At 42.2% G+C, this 19,748-nt stretch overlaps 1 protein-coding gene across 6 annotated transcripts in view; it reads right to left on the reverse strand.

Moving 5' to 3' along the window:
- PIP5K1B (phosphatidylinositol-4-phosphate 5-kinase type 1 beta) overlaps window positions 1–19,748 on the reverse strand; it is a 282,554-nt gene that overhangs the window by 141,664 nt on the left and 121,142 nt on the right. Inside the window, exon 1 of one of the 6 annotated variants that reach the window (XM_012736933.3) lies at window positions 14,008–17,867. The exons of 4 other annotated variants lie outside the window; for them this stretch is intronic. In XM_012736933.3, coding sequence (XP_012592387.1) covers window positions 14,008–14,100 — 93 coding nt within the window. In that variant the 5' untranslated portion in view covers window positions 14,101–17,867. Of the gene's footprint in view, window positions 1–14,007; window positions 17,875–19,748 lie in introns of those variants that run through there. One more of the 6 variants, XM_012736925.3, reaches the window with a different exon arrangement.

The raw sequence follows: 19,748 nt of genomic DNA on the forward strand, positions 1-19,748 counted from the left end.
AAACACCCATGGAAGTGGGTGTTTATATGATGGGCTTCCCTGTAGTGAGAAATGATCCAGTATCTTTAGCTGGAACTTTTTCACATTACGGTAGTAGCACCTTTCTTGCTATACCTCCACTTCACTCTTTTTGGGGGGAGGAAATGAATGGAGCACATTGAGCCCTTTTCACCACTGTGCCAGCTGACTGGCCTTTTCCCAGTGCTTACTGTGATCCAAGCATTGTGCTGAATTATTTACTCTTGACTTACCTAAGATGAAATTGGTCCAGAAAGACAAAGCAAATTTTCCAGGGCCTCACAACAAGGAGGTTGCAAAGCTGGCCCTTCAACCTGTTAACCCTGAGTCCACACCCGACATCATAACCACAGATAGACATACAGAGATATACGCTTTGCCAATTTTGTGTTTCAATTTACCACACGCCCAGTTAAAGTCATTGGCTAGTCCAACTGCTTGTTTCTTGGCTGCATGGGCCTATTTCCAGGCAATGCTGAGACATCTTCTGTTCTTTTTATGTGCATTCTCCTTTTGACCATCATGGTTAACTCTCTTTGCTCATGGGTGTGGAGTGGGGCAGGGCAAAAGCTAAGCCTCACTCTCACACAGTTCTCCAGGATGCATTTTCATGTTTCTCCACCAATTCAGGTAGAGTGTGACGTGGGCATTGGTTTAAAAGGTGTCCTAGATGGAGCCAAAGTGGAAAGGTTTCACTGTAACATTGGCATTCTAGAATCTTTAAGAAAGGAATTAGAATCCAGGCTGATGACCAGCTTTGGGTCAGGCAAGAATAGGACAACCAACCAATCCCTCTCCCTGCCAAAGAACCCTCAGCAACCTCTGTGCTCTTATCCGTCCTTTCTGGCCTTATATTACCCCCATCTACTTCGAGAGGTTGTTAACCCCTAGCTCTGCCCTATGTGCCCTGGCCCCCCAACTTTAGCTGCCTATGCAGTTACAGTCTCTCTCTCTCTCTCTCTCTCTCTCTCTCTCTCTCTCTCTCACACACACACACACACACACACACACACACACTCACATGCATGCACAGCTGTTGTTGCTGATTTAGGGAATGGAAAGGGATGATCACAACTCCCTCAAGGAGGCTAAGACTTGCATGGAAACTTAATACACTTCCAGAAATACCAGTAGCATACAAGATCTTGTTGTTATATCTTTTACTGCCTGCCCCAAGAGACCTCAAACCTTTCCTTTTCCTTCCACCATCTGACCTCTTCAGATTTAAAAAGAAGAATGTATTTAGCTAAGGAAGGGAAACAACCCAGCATCTCCCAGTGTGCTGAGAGTGTTGGCAGGGCCATTGGTCACTCTTCTGCAGCTAATCAATTCAGGAGGTCAGTTCCCCAACTTCATAAGACAGGAGGAATTCATTGCTATCCATTTACTCAAACAGAACAAAAACAGAAATGAAGCTTCTTACTGGGCCAGGGACCACTAGATTTTTTCCCCCATGTATGCCTCAATTTGTATTAGTAACTTAACTTTTTTATGATTAAGATTCTTGATCAATAAAAAATAGATATAATGAGGAAAATAATAAATGGTACAGAAGCAGGCCTAAAAGAAATAAAAATAGCTTTTTTTCTCCTTTCAAATCTCTCCCAGTTTAAATTTTCCCCCTTAGTTTAATTTTCATGATAAACTATGCAAGTGGATCAGAGGTAATTATATATGTACCTGATATATATGTTATCATACATATAATAATATGTAATAACATAATGGCAGGGTTATGGCTGCTAAATGAGATAGAATCACACATAAAGCAAAAATAATTTTACAAACTAACAGTACAGTGATTTTACAGACTGACAATGAGAAGCACACTTGCTAGTGATGTGCTGTTTACCAATCTTGGATCACTTTTTCAGAAGGACTAAGGAATGACATTGATAAGGAATGAGAAGCATGGCTTCTCTCTAAATTCCTATGTCCAGGCTGTTTTTCTGAAAGAACAGGGACTGAAGACATCCCTCCTGCCTAGTATTTTAAATGGCTGTCATAGAAATTGTTAACAGTATTATTATTACCTGTCTTGTAGCTTCGGCCATATTTCTGGAAAGCCACAGAAGAACAATGTTCAAGAGAATTTTAAACAAAAAGATCTGAAACATTAATACCAGTATTTATCTAAAGGGGCTTTAACATTTAGAATTTAAGTGAGTAGAGAAAGATTAGTTTTAAGCCTTTAAGATTTAAAGGCTCTAATGCAATTATTTCTTTTGCGAGATATTTCACACACGTATATACCTACATACTATTCCCTTAAATTATGTTGCAATCGTTTTAAGCGTTTATTATGTGTAAGGTTGAGATGTTTGCAATATTTATTTCTCACCATAACCTTATTACCTCTGCAGATAAGGAAACTGAAGTTCAGAAAGATTGCATATCTGAAAAATAAATCCTAGATAATTTTTCACAAAAAAGACTATTCAGTGGCACTTTCCTAAAAGTGTCTATGGATTCATATAAAAGAATTCATTTACATGTTTTTTTAAGAATCTTCATAACCAGGATAAAGCATTGAAGTTGGGGGATAATTTTAAATATTATGCACACTTTCAAATTTGGATTACACATTCTTTGCCCACGTCACCTCTATACTTCAAGATCTAGGATTACACTGTAGTTGAGCTGTGACTTTCTCCCATACACTTTCCCTTTTGGAACAGTGGAATATAGTTTCAAGAATCCTCTATTTCTGAGCCCTGTGCATTTAAACAGAAAGCCACGTTAGGCCCTCAGGCCCCTCCAGCCCGTCTCTTGCTCCCCTGCTCCAGATCCGCTGGCTTTTCCTCCCTATCTTCCTAGATCCTTGTACCTTCCTCATGGCCTTTCACGTTATCTTGTTTCTCCTCATCACAGAGTGAGGAGCAGCCCTTGGGGTCTTCAGAAGAGAAGCACCCTCAAATCCCGCTGGGAACTCAGGCTGCAGACAGGGATGGCAGAGAAGGGCCCGAGGTGCCACAGCCCCAGGTCTGGGCTCCCAGCCAGCCAGCTTGGTGACCGAGGGTAGAAAAAGAGAAGTATTCACAGACAGTGACTCGTGCCCTTGCTTCATAAGCCTCACCATATTAACTTGCAAATACAGACAGATGTTTGGAATCGGCAATAGGTAGAAACATCTGAGTTTCAGGCCACTTCTGCCACTAGGGGGCTGTGAGACTCTGAGGAAGTTACGGGATGTCACCGGGTCTATTTCCTTCTCTACAAACGAAGGGAGTTGGCTAGATGATTGCCCAGTTTCTTCCACATCGAAAATGCTGCAAGTCTACTTTCTGGTTTCATTTATTTTTCAGTATATCTAGTTAGCAACCAGAAGCCACTTGTTTTATACGGTTTAACATTTTATTCCACCATTTTCTCTATGCCTTTTTGTTTTTCCATTTATAGTTGCTCCAATGAAAACACCAACAGAAAGTAACTGCACTTTGCCTTCTTTGTATTATAACTCTTAAAGTGAGAACGATACTGAGAAAGGAGAACAGCCAGTCATTTCTCATAAGCGGAGCAGGAGGAAGCAGCCTTGCTTCACCCACATGCAATTTCCAGAAGTACCGGCTGGGTAGGGGCTGGTGTGCTGTTTATGTCTGCTTAGTCCTTTTCTCTTGAACTCTGGAGAGAGCATTATTAAGTTATTCCTGATGTTGCCTAAGGTCATAAAAGTTGGTGTCTACCAACAAACACCTAGTTTAGGATGCTCCCCATTGGAGCTGGCTACCAGATTCTGACACTTTTCTGGGCTGTAAGGTGATATGACTGTTTTCAGCAGGTTTCCTGGGACCTCTTGACTTGATCCTAATAAACCAGCCTTCCAATGGCCCAGTCCAAATCAGATCACTGGTGGCCACAGCTGATGCATGGATGGCCTGCCACTACAGCACAAGTAGAAATGCCTGACACATAGCTAATTGCTCAACAGAGGGTTGCTTCCTTCCCCTCCCCTGGTAAGAGTTAGAGGAAACTGTGCAGGGTTTCTGCGGCCCAGACCTCTGCCCTCACACCCTCCAGCTATGTAAAAAATATCTGCCATCTAACTGCAGTGCTTTGCTTAGAGCTCAACTCACTGTTGGCTGAAGGACTGAGTAGATGACATTGGAGGAAGATCTCAACACTAAGAATCTATGAGTCTATGGATACATAACCTCCACTGTAGGAGCTCTCCCTTGTTTGGACCCTGCAGCAGTCAACTTTCAAATTGCACACAAGCAAGCAGCTATTGGTCTAAAAATTTTTGCTATGCTCTCTTACATGTTCACGAGTCTGCTGTACAAAAGGCCTGGCTGATTCCCAAACTTGTCTTCACCTCCGATAGTCTGTGCTGCCTCTAACAGCCTCTCCCTGTCTCCTGAACCGCACCTCCAGCTCCCCCTCTTTCAGGCCCATGTGGATAGGACCTGTGCCTGTGCAGAATCCTTTCATCTTTCTTCCAGCACTAGTATCTGACACTGGGCTTCAAAAGACTACTAGAAGGGCTGCTTAGAAACAGGTTGGCTTGGCTTGTGAAATAAACATACCTGGCACAGTATTTTCTTACCATCCGGCTTGGTAAAGGAATACGTTTCCCAAGAGGGGCAGACTGGCTCACTGTGTAGACTGAAGGAAGTGAAAGCAGTCTCGGTCTCTCCCATCCACCGACACCCACCAGCAATGCCAGGCGAAGGCACAGGCGGTCCTGGTGCCAGGCACTACAGCTGCTGGCCCTTACGGGCTTGCATGGGCAAAGGGTGTTGTCATGGAAGGGTCACCTTGCCATCAGCCCTATAAATTGAGCGTGATTGGAAATACTTGTGTCTCTATTCCATGATTTAATTTGTTTGGAATGTAACCACTTGGCAATGGGGGGAAAAAAAACCCAAACAGTATGGAAATTTTATTTCAAAGATTCAAAAAAGAATAAGGAAATACAAATCCATCTTACCTGACTTGGTCCCTAAGTAGAACATTGCACTCAGAGAAGGTTCTAGCAGCCTCCTAACCGTTTCCTCTCTCCTCAGACCCCTCTCCTTTTTCAACTACTGCTGCCACGGTGGTCTTTGCCTAGACTTGGCCATGCTGAGGTCTGATTCCTCACAGGGTATAGGGTTCCCTGACTGGGGCTGTTCGTGTAAAGAGGGAATCAGGGCAAGATATTCCTTAGTCTTTTATGTCCTTAGTCATCTTTTATTTATTTATTTATTTTATATTTCTTATAATTTTTTTAATACATATTTTAAAATTTATTACTTTCTTTTTTTTTTTCTTTTTCCCTGGAAAGCATGATCATGAGGAAACTTAGTCATCTTTCAAAATTCTATGTTTGGTTATCCAAACTATATCATGACCCCAAACAGAAACAATATATCTAAACCCTCAACCACAGAATCCACAGATATGAAAACCAGTGGGAAGCTGATTTACAATTGAGGTCACTGAGAACAGAAGCCTGAGAGAGTGAGCCCAGGGGCAGAACTGGGTCCACTTTGGCTCACTTCACTTCGCAGAGTGAGCTGCTCTGCTCCTCTTGGGCAAGTGAGCTGCTCTGCTCCTCTTGTGCCCCTACCCAACTAGATTCCAAAAATGTCCCCAAGCCATATATTATACCAGGTAGGTTTATTTCACAAGCCAAGCTGTTTCTAAATGAATCAACCCTCTATGTAGCTTTCTAAATGCAAGCATCCGATAAGTCATAAATTCCTGTAGGCCAGGGTCTCTTAACCTTGGCACTACTGACACTTTGGACTAGATATTTCTTTGCGGCAGGGGGCTGTCCTGTGCATTGTAGGAGGTTCAGCAGCATCCATGGCCCTTACTCAATAGATGCCAGTGGCACCACTTCCCCCAGAGATGACAACCAAAAATGCCTGCTGACATTGTTAAATGCTCCCTGGGCATGTGTGTGTTTGTGTGTGTGTGTGCAAAATTGGTCCTGGTTGAGAACCACGATTTAATCTAAGTGCAGAACTTCCATAATGTACACTGAGACACATCACCCTTCTCTCTGTAGGTGAAGGGACACATCAATGCTTGTCCTGTTGTCTGCACATGTGCTGTCCGCATCAATGGGATGCCTTCCAGTATATGTGTGTCAAGAACAATTTCAATTTTAAAACCCTACAGTTTTAACTCACATTTTGTTTCACCAAGTGCAAAATACAAGTACTGAAGTGATATTATTATGTTGTGGAAACAACAATGAAGAAGTGGGAAAGGAAAGAGCACTTCCTATCACTATTGTCATGATCCTGGCCCTTACAAATGCTGCTGGCATAGTGTGTACAAACATGCCTGTCCACCCTCCCCACCTCCATAGATACATGCACATGTACACACAGATGCAGAGGTTACCGTGTCCTCCAGCAGATGGAAGTTCAGTTCTCCAGGGTAATCTGTATAGACAGCATTTTAGCCATCTGAGCACCAGAAATGCCCAAGCAGAAGCCAACGTGAAAGTCATCGCTGGGGCCAGTGCATAGTGGGTCACCCTAGTGAGACCATCGGAGGGCTGGAGATGAATGCAGTGGCCTGAGAAAGTCTGAGGGTGCAGAGCCTTGGACTTGAGCGCCAGCTTGGTTTTTTGCACTTAGCACACTCTTGGCCCAGGGACTTAAAGTATCTGGGCCTCTGTTTTCTCATATGCTAATGAACAGTTTTATCAGAGGCACTTCCAACTCCTAACAGTCTAAGTTTCTAAGAATACAATGCAGAAAATGTCACATCCACCCACCCCACAATCCTTCTCCTTTCTAAATTAATCATTTCCGCTATTTCCACCTCAGATGATGGTCACTATTCTCAATTCTACAGAAACTGCAAAAAACTCACAGGATGTTCAATTACTTTCAAGAAAAGAGGACTAAGCTTGTCATCAGAAGTGATGACTTTTATGCCTATTTTTTTTGTCCAAGATTAAATCTCTATGGATAGCTAATGTTCCATTTTCAAAGAACTATTAAAAAAAAACCATCCAAGTTTATTCAAACTGTGTGCTGAAAGATGGAAAATACCAGTCCCACGGTACGTATGAAGTCACTGGCCTATTTATAGTCCTTGGTTCCAATCTAGGGATCATTTGACTCTACACCCCATGTAGAGATTTTCCATATATCATTTCCTTCTTCTGGATATGCTTCATAAACATGATCTGCTTCTGTAAACACCAAAGAAATAATATGGCAAATAGTACCAGGGGGGATGCGTAATAATTCAGGAAATGAAAGAGACCACTCTATCTCTAGCAGCGAGCTCAAAATCTCATTTTGAAAATTCTGTACAAACATTAATTGCTTCATGTTAACAGTAGTGACATGAGCCATATTTGCTTTTCCATCACAGGGAGTTGCATTAGAAGCCCCGTTTCATGCTTATACCCTGTAAAATGATCTCTTATTTATACAAGTTTATAACAGGGAGATTTAGGTATTGGAGCTGCATTTACTGAGCATATCAATTTTATGGAGGGAGGAAGTAGAAGAGGGAAGGGAAAGAGAAGAGGAGAAGGAACTACAGACATGAGGCAATGTCTATGCCTCAGGACCCCAGTTGATGTCTTCCAAGAGTCCCAGTCAGAGTGACAGCAATATGATAAAGGGATAGCAAAGAACTATAGGTGCACAGAGGAGGAGGACACTGTTAAATCATATCGTGGGTAGACAGAACAACAGCACCCAAAGTTGTTCACGTCGTAATCTCTAGAACCAGTGAACATATTTCCCTAGAAGGCAAAATACATTACAAGGTTGCAAATGCAATTAAGGTTGCTAATCAGCTGACCTTGAGATAGGGAAAGTGTCCTGAATTGTCTAGGCAGGCCAAATATAACAACCTCAGTTCTTAAGCATGAGAAAAAAAGAGGCAAAAGCGAGGGACATTGAGATACCATGTGAAAAGGACTTAATCTGCCATTGTTGGCTTTGAAGATGGAAGATGGGCTCTGAACCAAGGAATGTCAGTGGCCCCCGGAAGCTGGAAAAGGCAAACCCCAGAAAATGGAAAAAGATTCTCTTCCAGAGCCTCCAAGAAAGAACCCGGCAGTATTGACACTTTGATTTTAGCCCACCAAGATGCACATTGGATGTCTTGCCTATAGAAGGAGAACATAATAAATCTGTGCTGTTTTAAGCTACTAAATTTGTGGTAATTTATCATAGCAGCAATGGCAAACTAACACATATCAATTTAAAAATACTTTTAATAATTTTAGCTCTTGTCTACTTGACGCATCCGTTTTCATTCCTTGCCCCCATTTCCTCAAGCCCCAAAAGTCATTGCTAATTTGCACTGGGCTAAAATGAAAGAGATTGGCTTGCATCTCTGTGGTCCTACTGCATGACACCAAGCGAGCCCTACTTGACCATTTGCTGAAAGAACAAACGGATGGGTGATAAGTTTATAACATGGGAGAGTATACGCTTGGCCTTCTGGGTCGAAGATGGTCTTGCCAGGACCTCTCTGGACTGGCCATGATGAAGGCTGGACCCAACAGAAAGCACCCTGGTCTTTCTCCTTTTTTTTTGGTGAGATACTTCAACGTCTTAGGTGCTGGTTATGTCAGGACTCTCTTAGGCTTGAAGGGCTGGTGGGACAGTGGCACGATGCCGCATTATATGCACATTGCAGTTCATTTTCCTACAAAGTTGAAATTCTCATGACAGACCTTGACAATTTTCTGGCGTGTTCATTTTCCCTAGGCCACATAGCAAAGGGGAGAAAAATCCCACACTTTTTCCCACAAAGGATTAATCTTTTTAAATCCATAGAGTCATTTGAGTTTCTAATCCATAGGCGGTTTAAAGAAGGGTGGGAAAATATGCAAGATATTATTGCCTTTGCGCCAAAGGAAAGCCAACTCAGGTTCTCTAAAAAACAGGTGAGAAATAAATGTAGCCTCCTCCCCACTCTTACTCTTCTTCTCTCTCCCCTCTCCCAGGCATCCTGCAAGGCCTTCATAAAAGCAACTGCTGCAAGTGATGATCATAGAATCAAAACACAATACAATGACCACCAAGAAACCAAGAAACTTAAAGGGCATTTAGCGCTCATCTATACCTCAAAGTTTACAAATGAAGAAACAGAAGAACAAATAAACCATTAAATAATATTAAAAATCTCAACAAAAGGGAAACTGAGAAGAGTTAGTACAAAATTTCAGGTAAAATCAACCCCACAAAAGTCCTTTTTTCCCCTTGCTCAAAACAATATTTCTCAGGAAAAATGATTTCAACAACTTTCCCACCACAAAATAGGTTGTGAAAAGTATTAAATCTTAGGTTAATTTATATATAGATTACTCTGGTATGGAAGGGACAATCAATAGGCCTATAGGAAGAAATTTTTAAAATTTCCCCAAACTATAAGTAAATAACACAATTACTCCATTCATCTGGACTGATGTAAAACCTAAATTAAATAATATTTTAAGAGAAACATGATTTTATTATTTGCCAGCACTTGGAGTATCTCAAAAAGCTAACTGTGTTTATAATGACTGCCTTTCCATGGTCAGCTTAAATCAATTATATAAGAAAAAGTCAATAGTCAGCTAAGAGTTTAAAAAATTTTTAGTAAAACTAAAGTCAGAAAGAAATTTTCTTAATCTGGAAAAAAATTTTTCAAGCTAAAAGACAACAGTAAACTAATGGAGGCACTAGAGTGACATGTCCCAAATGTATTTGATTAAGAAATTTTTATTTACTTCTCTATTAATAACCTGCATGAGCACAGGATACATTCTAGTATAAGAGCCACTTGTCCTTAAAAATCTTGAACAAGACAAGGCTTTCTTTATATCACAAAGATTCTTTGGTACTGTTTTAGCAGATCAAGTTAATAAAGTAAGACAACAAACCAATTACAAAATATTGGTTAGGAGAAAAATTATAATTTATAGATAGATAATATGATTGCTACCCAGAATACCCAAGGATCAATCATGAACCTTGTAGAATAGTTTAGAAACACATAAAGTTGGTAGTTTACAAAATAAACTCACATTAATCAAGGTCTTACATGTATCCCCAGTCAAAAAATGTAATGAAAAAAAAAAAAATCCCATTCAAAATCAGGGGAAAAAAATCCTCCCAAAACATTAACAACAACAAAAAACTCCACGTAAGTTACACAGGAATATATTTAACTAAAAATAGATACAAAATCTACAAAGCAAATAAAAATCTACTGAGGAACATGAAAGATAATAAACATATGGACATTTCATCCTTAGAAGGGAAGATGTAATAGTTTAAGGATGCTATTTCTTCCTAAATCTATTAATAAATTTAATACGACTTAAACAAAAATCATAATAGAAATATTTTTACAGGTAATGACCTTATAACTCTAAAGTTCAATTAGAGGAATAAATGTAAACATAACCACCATAAAATTTTGAAAATTAAGAACACCATGGGAAGTCCCACATTATAAATTATTATAATTAAAACAAGGCATTACAAGCACAAAATTAAAAAATAAGAGCAAAGACAAAAGCCTTAAGGGAAACATTAATAAATTTGACTTTCTAAAAGCTTAGGTTAAAAAAAGGGAATAAGCAAAGTGAAAAGTCTGATTTAAGGCTAGAAACATTTGCAACAAAAATGCAAGGCCATTAATATATAAGTAGCACTTACAAAGAAGACAACAAAGGGTATTTGGAAATAATTCTCAAAAGAATACATATAAATTAATAAAAATCATCTGAAAAAAGTCAAACTTACAATAATGAAGCTGAATGCAGGTTAAAATGAAAACTAAGGTATTTTCACCTATCTAGCTGGCAAAATTTTTTTAAAGGAGTAATAGTGCTCAGTGTGAGTGAGGACTTGGGGAAATCCCCTAATCAGCTGGGGGGAGTCTAAGATGGAAGAACCATTTTGAAAGCTAATTTATTAATAGTGCTAAAATACTCAGACCCCTTAACTTGATTTCATGAGGTCACAGGCCAAGTCCCTTGTTCACTGCTGTGACACACCCTGCGAAACCCAAGCAGGTGCCCAGATTTATCTACTGAGGGAGAACATGTGGAGAAACAGGCATTGTGTGGCTGGCACAGTTGAAAACAAAGATACTGTTCTGGGCCATCTCGGTTCCGAATGCTTGTGGACCAGGTGACCTTGCTGAGGCTGGATTTGGATCAGTAAGTAGGAAGGGCAGGGATGTCTGTAAAGTTTCCTATTATAGGAGCAGATCGCTGGTTTACATTCTTCCTTCATGGAATGGAAGCCTGAGGTAAAGGGCTGCGTGGCCTGGTTCCCCAGATTCGGCCAGACTCTGCCTTGTGTACCAGCCACTATGTGTCCCCGTTAGGAATTCTGAGGGCCAAGGGATGCCACACTGAGACACGCTGCATATGCTCTGTGTGGCCACCTGGCTTCCGGTAAGACACCCTCTCCCTGGCTAGGTTAATCAGGATCTTTATCAGACTGTGTAGTTTCTTCCCACCCGTCTGTAAACTCACTTAACACAATCCAGGGCCTCCATAATCCAAAAGGACACACATTTAAAAATTAACAATAATTTTTAATGGAAGTATCCAATATGCAAAAATTGCTCAGAAATAAATGAATGAATAAAAAGTACAGAGGTGAACATCAATGCAACTTGAGTTGGCATACCCCAAATTCCAAAAGGAAATGGAAGGTTTTTCTATGATTTTCTTTAAAATGCATGCAGTGCAAAGCTGGACGCTGCCTGCCCGCCTGCCCACTTCCACCCTCCCCCATCTTGCTGTCTTCAAGACACATGCTGTCACCCCATTCTAATGCACTCTGTGTCCTTAGAGGAGATGACATTCCATTCTCCCCCAGGAGAACTCCATTGGCCCAGGAAGAGCAGCTAGAATGTATAAAGGCAGAGACAGGCAGGAAGGAGGGGTTCTTGAAGCCCAATATAGTTTCCTTCAACTAATCAGCACTAAGAGATAGTAAAGCTATGATAAGAAATTTGTAACTTTTATTTAATATGATGGAAAGCTAAGAAAGTATTTTCTCTTTTTTTTTTTTTTTTTTTTTTTTTTTGAGACAGAGTCTCGCTTTTGTTGCCCAGGCTAGAGTGAGTGCCATGGCGTCAGCCTAGCTCACAGCAACCTCAAACTCCTGGGCTCCAGTGATCCTTCTGCCTCAGCCTCTCGGGTAGCTGGGACTACAGGCATGCGCCACCATGCCCGGCTAATTTTTTATATATATCTGTTGGCCAATTAATTTCTTTCTATTTATAGTAGAGACGGGGTCTCGCTCTTGCTCAGGCTGGTTTTGAACTCCTGACCTTGAGCAATCCGCCCGCCTCGGCCTCCCAAGAGCTAGGATTACAGGCGTGAGCCACAGCGCCCGGCCTAGTATTTTCTCTTTTTAGGCATGAGATTTTTTTTTTTTTTAAAGGGTCTTCAATGCATAAAAGTTAGATTTCCTTTTCCCATAGAATTTCACTTCCTTTTGAAAAAAACATGTCACCTGGAATACTCAATACTAGAAACTGCCTTGGAGGGAGAACAGGGTCCCAAGCCATTTGCAATTCCAAACTTTGAGCAGTATCCTAGTATGGAGACGGTGGTAGTAATACTGGTCCTCTCAGTAAGCATTGAGTTCTACCCGGTCTGCCAAGTCCCTATTCTCTTGGGCTTGAATTCCCTTGTGTGTGTGTGTGTGTGTGTGTGTGTGTGTGTATGTGTGTGTGTGTTGGGGGGGGAGGATCCAGCAACAATAATAGCAATTTAATATTTGTGTAGCCACAATTCACAACTGCAAAGCTGTGGAAACAACCCAAGTGCCCATCAATTCATGAGTAGATTAATAAAATGTGGTATATGTATACCATGGAGCACTATTCGGCTTTAAGAAACAATGGCGATATAGCACCTCTTATATATTCCTGGATAGAGCTGGAACCCATTCTACTAAGTGAAGCATCTCAAGAATGGAAAAACAAGCACCACATGTACTCATCAGCAAATTGGTATTAACAGATCAATACCTAAGTGGACATATAGGAATAACATTTATCGGGTATCAGGCAGGTGGGAGAGGGGAGGAGGGGATAGGTATAAACAAACTCAACGAGTAAGATGTGCAACATTTGGGGGATGGGCGCGCTTGAAGCTCTAACTCTAGGGGGGATGGGGGGATGGGCAATATATGTAACCTTAACACTTGTACCCCCATAATATGCTGAAATAAAAAAAATATTTGTGTAGCCAATTACCATCTTCCTAGTGCCTTCTCATACAACATCAGATTTAATACTCAAGTCACACCATAGTATCACTACGTTCAGACATTCAGCGTCTTACTCGAGGTTGAGCTCATCAGTGGCACAGCCAGCCTGATGGCCACAGATGCCCCTCTCAGGCCACTGCTGGGGAGGAAGGAAGAAAGGGTGTAAGGGCCCGTGTCCTGTGTGCGCTCATCACTGCCTGCCTTTGGGTCCCGAGTGTACCTTTAAAGTCTATACTCTTCTACAATTTTGTGAGGGAGACAGTTGCCTTTAAACCTGCTAGGTTATTGTCCCTCTCACCCTCTTTGATACAGCAAACCTGAACGATCATGGATCCTGGTTCTTTCGTGTTACCAGGAAAAGGGTGTTTGCTGTGCTGCTGAGCTAGAGCAACCGGCTGCCAGCCAATCCCAAAGCCCGATGTCTCTGACAGTTACTGTCATGTATCTAGGGGCAGCCTTTAATCGGGCCAACGTCTGGAAAGAATAGAACCTTTAAGTGACAGGGCTGGGGAAAGGACTGCCTTTTAAAATTCATTCTGATGTTCTTTCAGCAATGGCTGATCGTAAGCCATCTGTAGCGTCTAGACAAGGGGACTAACGATGCCATGTCTTTAAGAGCCACCTTTCCAATGCCCATACAATAACCCATGACATAGATAACCACTGCCACCTTTGAAACAGAAAAAGCCAAGGGAACGGGACTGACCTCTTTCAAAGGGTGCTTTCTGGGATCCAAATATCCAAAGTACAAACGCTACCCCTCTTCTTCTACCCCCATTGCTCCCACATGTCTCACCTCTAGGTGCAGAACTGGAACTGTAGGCTCAAGAACATATCTCTTTGGAAAGTCTATAAAAATTTTAGAGTTAAGAAGGAAAAAGTGATTCATCTCTTGAACGCTGTGTGCCAGGCACCGTGTGGGACCCTCTGGATGACAAGGTGATTGGGCAAGGCCCCTGCTCTCCAGCCGCTCACGGTGCAGTGGGCAGGACACACCTGCCAGAGATTATTACAAAACAAAGTCACCTGTGATGTAACAGAGGTAAGTGCAGGGTGCTGAGGAGGCCTGGGAAGGGTGACTGACAGTCACTGCCTGGGAAGGTGGGCCATGGCAGAGCTCTTTCTGGAATGAAGACATCACAGAGCAATCAGGTTGTGCAGAAGGGAATTGGGGTAGAAAAGAGAATGGGAAGACGGTGAGGCATTCAGGGTGGCCAGAGTTAGGTGTGTGTCCAAGATGATGGCAGCAGATGGACCAAGACGCTGACACTGGGGACAGGCTGTGGAAGACTTAGACGCTGTGCACTGGGTCTGGACTGTTCCCTGTGGGTGACAGAAGCCAGTGGAAGATGATGAGGCAATGACTTGGCCAGCTTTGTTTGCTTTAGCAATATAACTCTGTGGAAAGAGGTCTTAGGGGTAAAATCAAAATATGGATGTTCCCCACCCCCGGGTGGAGGTGGCCTTGCTAAACTAGCTAGCAGAGAAAGACACTCAACACATAATTGCCCCTTTGAAGAGAAAAACTCATAAAACAACTGCCCTTTTGTTTGATCAACCACCTGTGACTTGACTCATTGTCTGTAAGATTAAAATTGTTTTATTTGAGAGTTTCATTTTCACAGGTTTTGAGAGCCTGAGTGGACAACAGGGGTGCAAACTCCCCCCAGCTCTCAGCAGACCCAGGTTCCAAGGACTCTGATAAAGTCAGCCTCGCAGAGAAAAGAGAAAGAAAATGAAAAAGCAAACACAGCCGCTCCACAGCCGCTTCTGTTATCAGTCTACAGCAAAGAAAAACAGCCATTTTTACTGTTTAAAAACACAAAGCCACTTCTCCTCAGCTACCAGGCACTTCCATTCCTTCCTTCATGAGCTGTGGCCACTCCCTCCTTTTCTCTCCTACTCTCTCTCCCAGGCCCCCATCTCTTTCTTTCTGAGAAAGCAAACTAAACATTTTACGTCTTTATATCCTAATCTTTGTGTGAGAACTCTTTCTCAACCCGCACTGTGAGCTCCCCGTGAGTCCCCACCCTAACACGGGGGCCTCCCTTCTCCATCCATCCCACCAATTCCTGTGGATCTGCAGCTCGACACGTTGAAACTGAACCCCAGACCTCTCCCCCTTGAGCTCTGAATCCACACTTCTGAGCACCTACTTCATTTACCCCTTCAATGGCTGACTGACTTTCCCAAACCAATACGTCCAAATTGGGAGACTTGACTTTCCCTCCCCATCCCTCTCCATCACCACAAATGGCCGCGCCATCCATGTGGGTTCTCATGCTAGAATCCTAGATCATCAATCTTCTCTACCACACCTCAGCCCCACATCCAACCACGGCCCCATCCAGTCAGTATCGACTCTGAAATGGATCTTGAACTTGTTTTCTTCTTTCTCCTCCTAAGTCCACAGCCTAGGATGCTGCCTCCTTTTCTAACCCAGAGTTTCTCAACTTGGCAGCACTGACACTTGGGGCCAATGAGTCCTTGTTGTGGGGGCTGTCTTGTGCCTTGTGGGCTGTGCAGCAGGGTCCCTGGCCTCCCACCAGATGCCAGTAGCAGCACCCCTCCCCGCAGTTGTGACAGCATTGCTTCATGTGTCCTGGGGGACAGAGCCAGCCCCAGGTGGGAATCACGGCTCTGAGTCTATCTGCCCACTCTTCCTGGCTCAGAGCCCTCCGCCCTGCCTCCAGAGCTTGGCAAAGGCCTTCTCACTCTTTCTTCCACTCTTCTCTTGGCTGCCTCCTCACACTGATGATCCCAGCGGAGAGGGTCTCCTGAATACCTGATCTTAAAGGCAGCACCTCTGCCTGTCTTCATTTTCATCACAGCACTTTTCAAGTTGGCCATTATTTGATTACATTTGCCTTTTCTGGTTTGTCTGTATCTCAACAATGAGAGCATTATTAGGGCAGGGACTATGTACGTACTGGCCTCTCTTCTACCCTCAAGGCCTAGCACAGTGCCAAGCTAAATAAATATTCGTCAACTGAAGAAATGAATGAGTACAAGGACATATAAACGCGTGTCTTAGATTCCGGGCACTACCCATGCCCATAAAAAAACAACAAAAGGTCACAATATGACAGCTGTGCTCCGGAGAATTAGAATGTTCCCCAGACAGCCCATAGTTTAGCTCGGTGCTCAATAACCAAATAAATGCTCCCTGATCCACGATGTAAAGCAGACGGCAGCACATCTCGGATGAGTGGAAATCACTGGCATAACAGAAAGAATAGCTTATCATCTCCACTGGGAAAAAACTACAGCAGGACCATGTGAATAGTTTAAAATTTTCCTTGTTATTGAACCCAATTTGTGCCCCTGGGTGTCTGCGTGTATGTGCATGTCAGAGGTTGTGCAAAACAGATAAAGGAAAACGGAGAATCTTAATTTTACAGCCCCCACCGAGACCACAAACCACGTTCTTTCCATTCCCTCCTCAATGACATCTGAAGGGCAGTAGCTTTCCTGCAGAAGACTGAGATGCCTCAGTGTCCTTTCTCTGGTATAAGTCGGCAACACAGGACCGACAGTGGACTGAACTTTCCAGAAAATACAGGTGTTTGATTGGGGACAACTTGATTCCCGCAGGGAAAAATAACTTTCAAAATAGTCACCTTCCTACCCAATGCTTTCTTTACCAGATTGTGTTTTGCTATTGAGCAGATTATTAGTGAGTTATTACACCTTCCGTGACAGTCTACAGAACTGTCTGACAGGTAGGTTTTAAAATGTGTTCTCCTAATTTGACAATTCAAAATATGTCACCCCTGCCAAGCAGATCTCATCCCTTACCGTCAATTTTGAGTTCTGCACTCAAGAATAATTTTTGAAATGATTGCTTTAGTCATCTTCTTATTTCCAGTGTTCTGCACAGTGCCCAAGGGATCTATTTGTTTTTCATTTTGAAATTACTATGTACTTTCTAGATAAAGGTATTCTTGAGGCTACAGTTCAGATTCTGCATTCAGATGTGAGACACATTTTGGACGAATAAGGTTGGATTTTGAACCATTGCACTAAGGAAAATATGTTTTTAAATTGTTCAATTCTATTAATTTTTTTTCTCATTCTAAAATGGCTTGGTTGCTCAGACAACACTGCAGTAGACGGAGTCTGGAGAGAGACAATTGGGGTTAAAATCCCAGACTTATCCTACCACTTACTTGCTCTGTGCCCTGGAGAAGGTTACTTAACCTCTCTGTACCTCAGTTTTCCCACCTGTAAAACGGGAACGATGATATCACCTCCTAGGGTTGTTAAGACGATGAAATGAATTGATAATTCTAATGTGCTTAGAATGGTAGCTGATATACATCAAGCACTTGATTAATGTTAGCTCTTATTATTTGCATAGCTTTCAAAATTGCTTCTGATTGGTGATAATTATTCTATAATTCGCCGAATAGGTTTCTGGCTAGAATAAACTTAATGAATTTGATAAATAAGTTTCTTCCAACAGCCAATGACTCTAACTCCATAAACAGCAAACATATTGAATAAGCACATTGTATATTCCCTGTGAGTGTTAAGTAGATTTAAGACTAAAACCTAATTTACACTGCTGGTCTTCTTTTCCCAAATCCAGAATAGAAAATTTCAGAATTTAAAATTCTTATGTTCTTTTTCTAAATAAGACAGAAGAATGGCCAACAAACATATGAAAAAATGCTCATCATCTCTAATCATCAGGGAAATGCAAATCAAAACTACAATGAGATATCACTTAACTCCAGTGAGAATGGCCTTTATCAAAAAGTCTCCAAATAACAAATGCTGGCATGGATGCGGAGAGAGAGGAACACTCCTACACTGCTGGTGGGACTGCAAATTAGTTCAACCTCTGTGGAAAGCAATATGGAGATACCTTAAAGCGATACAAGTGAATCTACCATTTGATCCAGCAATCCCATTGCTGGGCATCTACCCAAAAGATCCAATGACACTCTACAAAAAAGACACCTGCATTCGAATGTTTATAGCAGCACAATTCATAATTGCAAGGCTGTGGAAACAGCCCAAGTGCCCATCAACCCAAGAATGGATTAATAAAATGTGGTATATGTATACTATGGAGTACTATTCAGCTCTAAGAAACAATGGTGATATAGCACATCTTATATTTTCCTGGTTAGAGCTGGAACCCGTACTACTAAGTGAAGTATCCCAAGAATGGAAAAACAAGCACCACATATACTCACCAGCAAACTGGTATTAACTGAGTAGCACCTAAGTGGACACATAGGTACTACAGTAATAGGGTATTGGGCAGGTGGGAGGGGGGAAGGGGGCAGGTATATACATACATAATGAGTGAGATGTGCACCATCTGGGGGATGGTCATGCTGGAAACTCAGACTTGTGGGGGGAGGGGGGAAAGGGCATTTATTGAAACCTTAAAATCTTTACCCCCATAATATGCCAAAATAAAAAAAAAATTTATGTTCTTATGCAACTTGTTAAGAGCCACCTTTTACAATCTTTGTTAAGTGCTCAGGCAAAGGATGGGGAGGCAGTGGTAAAGGTGGACAAGGTGCCTGCTGGCTGGACCAGAACTCTGTTGGCCAAGCTGTGCAGGGAGGCATGCAGATTGCTTGCTTATGTTAAGCCTTTTAATTAGAAAACAAAATCATTGTTGTATCCTGAGAGTAGGAACCACAGCTCAGGAGGCCCAACTAGCTGCAGAAACACTGAACGCCCTGGCCTCCTGGCCTGCCACATGCTCCAAACTCAACAACACTGGGTGGTTGTTGCCCCTGAAGGAAGCCATGCAATCAGGTTTGGGTTTAGAATATTATCTCCCTATAGTTAGTGTTTTAGGGACACCAAAGTGACATTTATTGGAATTAGGAACCGAAAGATGGAGTGCCCACACTTAATCAGAAGGCAGAAGTATAGCAAACCTTGGTAGCTTCACATACAGATGCCCCCTCCAAAGGGAATGGTGAAAGAGGTCACTTAAAAATGAACCATTCATATACATACATAATGAGTGAGATGTGCACCATCTGGGGGATGGTCATGCTGGAGACTCAAACTTGTGGGGGGAGTAGGGGAATGGGCATTTATTGAAACCTTAAAATCTGTACCCCCATAATATGCCAAAAAAAAGAAAAATTAACCATTCAGAACAACAACAGACTGATAAGAGAGCTGGCTCGCTCAGTGGTTTTAATCTGAAGCTGTCAACTGTCTTTACTTAACTATCAGTAATGTCTTGCTTAAGAGTCATAAAGGCAGATTTGAGATCACTTGCTTTAGTACTTAGCAAGGAGGAAGACAAGCACAGGTGACACTATGCAGAAGCTGAGGAGTTTGGAGGGCTGATCTGCACAGGGGGTGCGTGGTGATGGTATATGATTACTATGCTTCTGAATCTAATGGAATTATTTAAAAATGTCCCCTGTCTAAATGATGCAGCTCACTTCCCTGCCACTTAATTTTTATAACACAGCAGCAGTCTACCAGTAGGACCACATCTTTTTCTCTGATTTTCAATGCCACTGTCATTGGGAAGGACCCAGCATCCTGCCC

This window comes from Microcebus murinus, chromosome 12 (genome assembly GCF_040939455.1).
Source record: "Microcebus murinus isolate Inina chromosome 12, M.murinus_Inina_mat1.0, whole genome shotgun sequence".
Classification (NCBI taxonomy): domain Eukaryota; kingdom Metazoa; phylum Chordata; class Mammalia; order Primates; family Cheirogaleidae; genus Microcebus; species Microcebus murinus.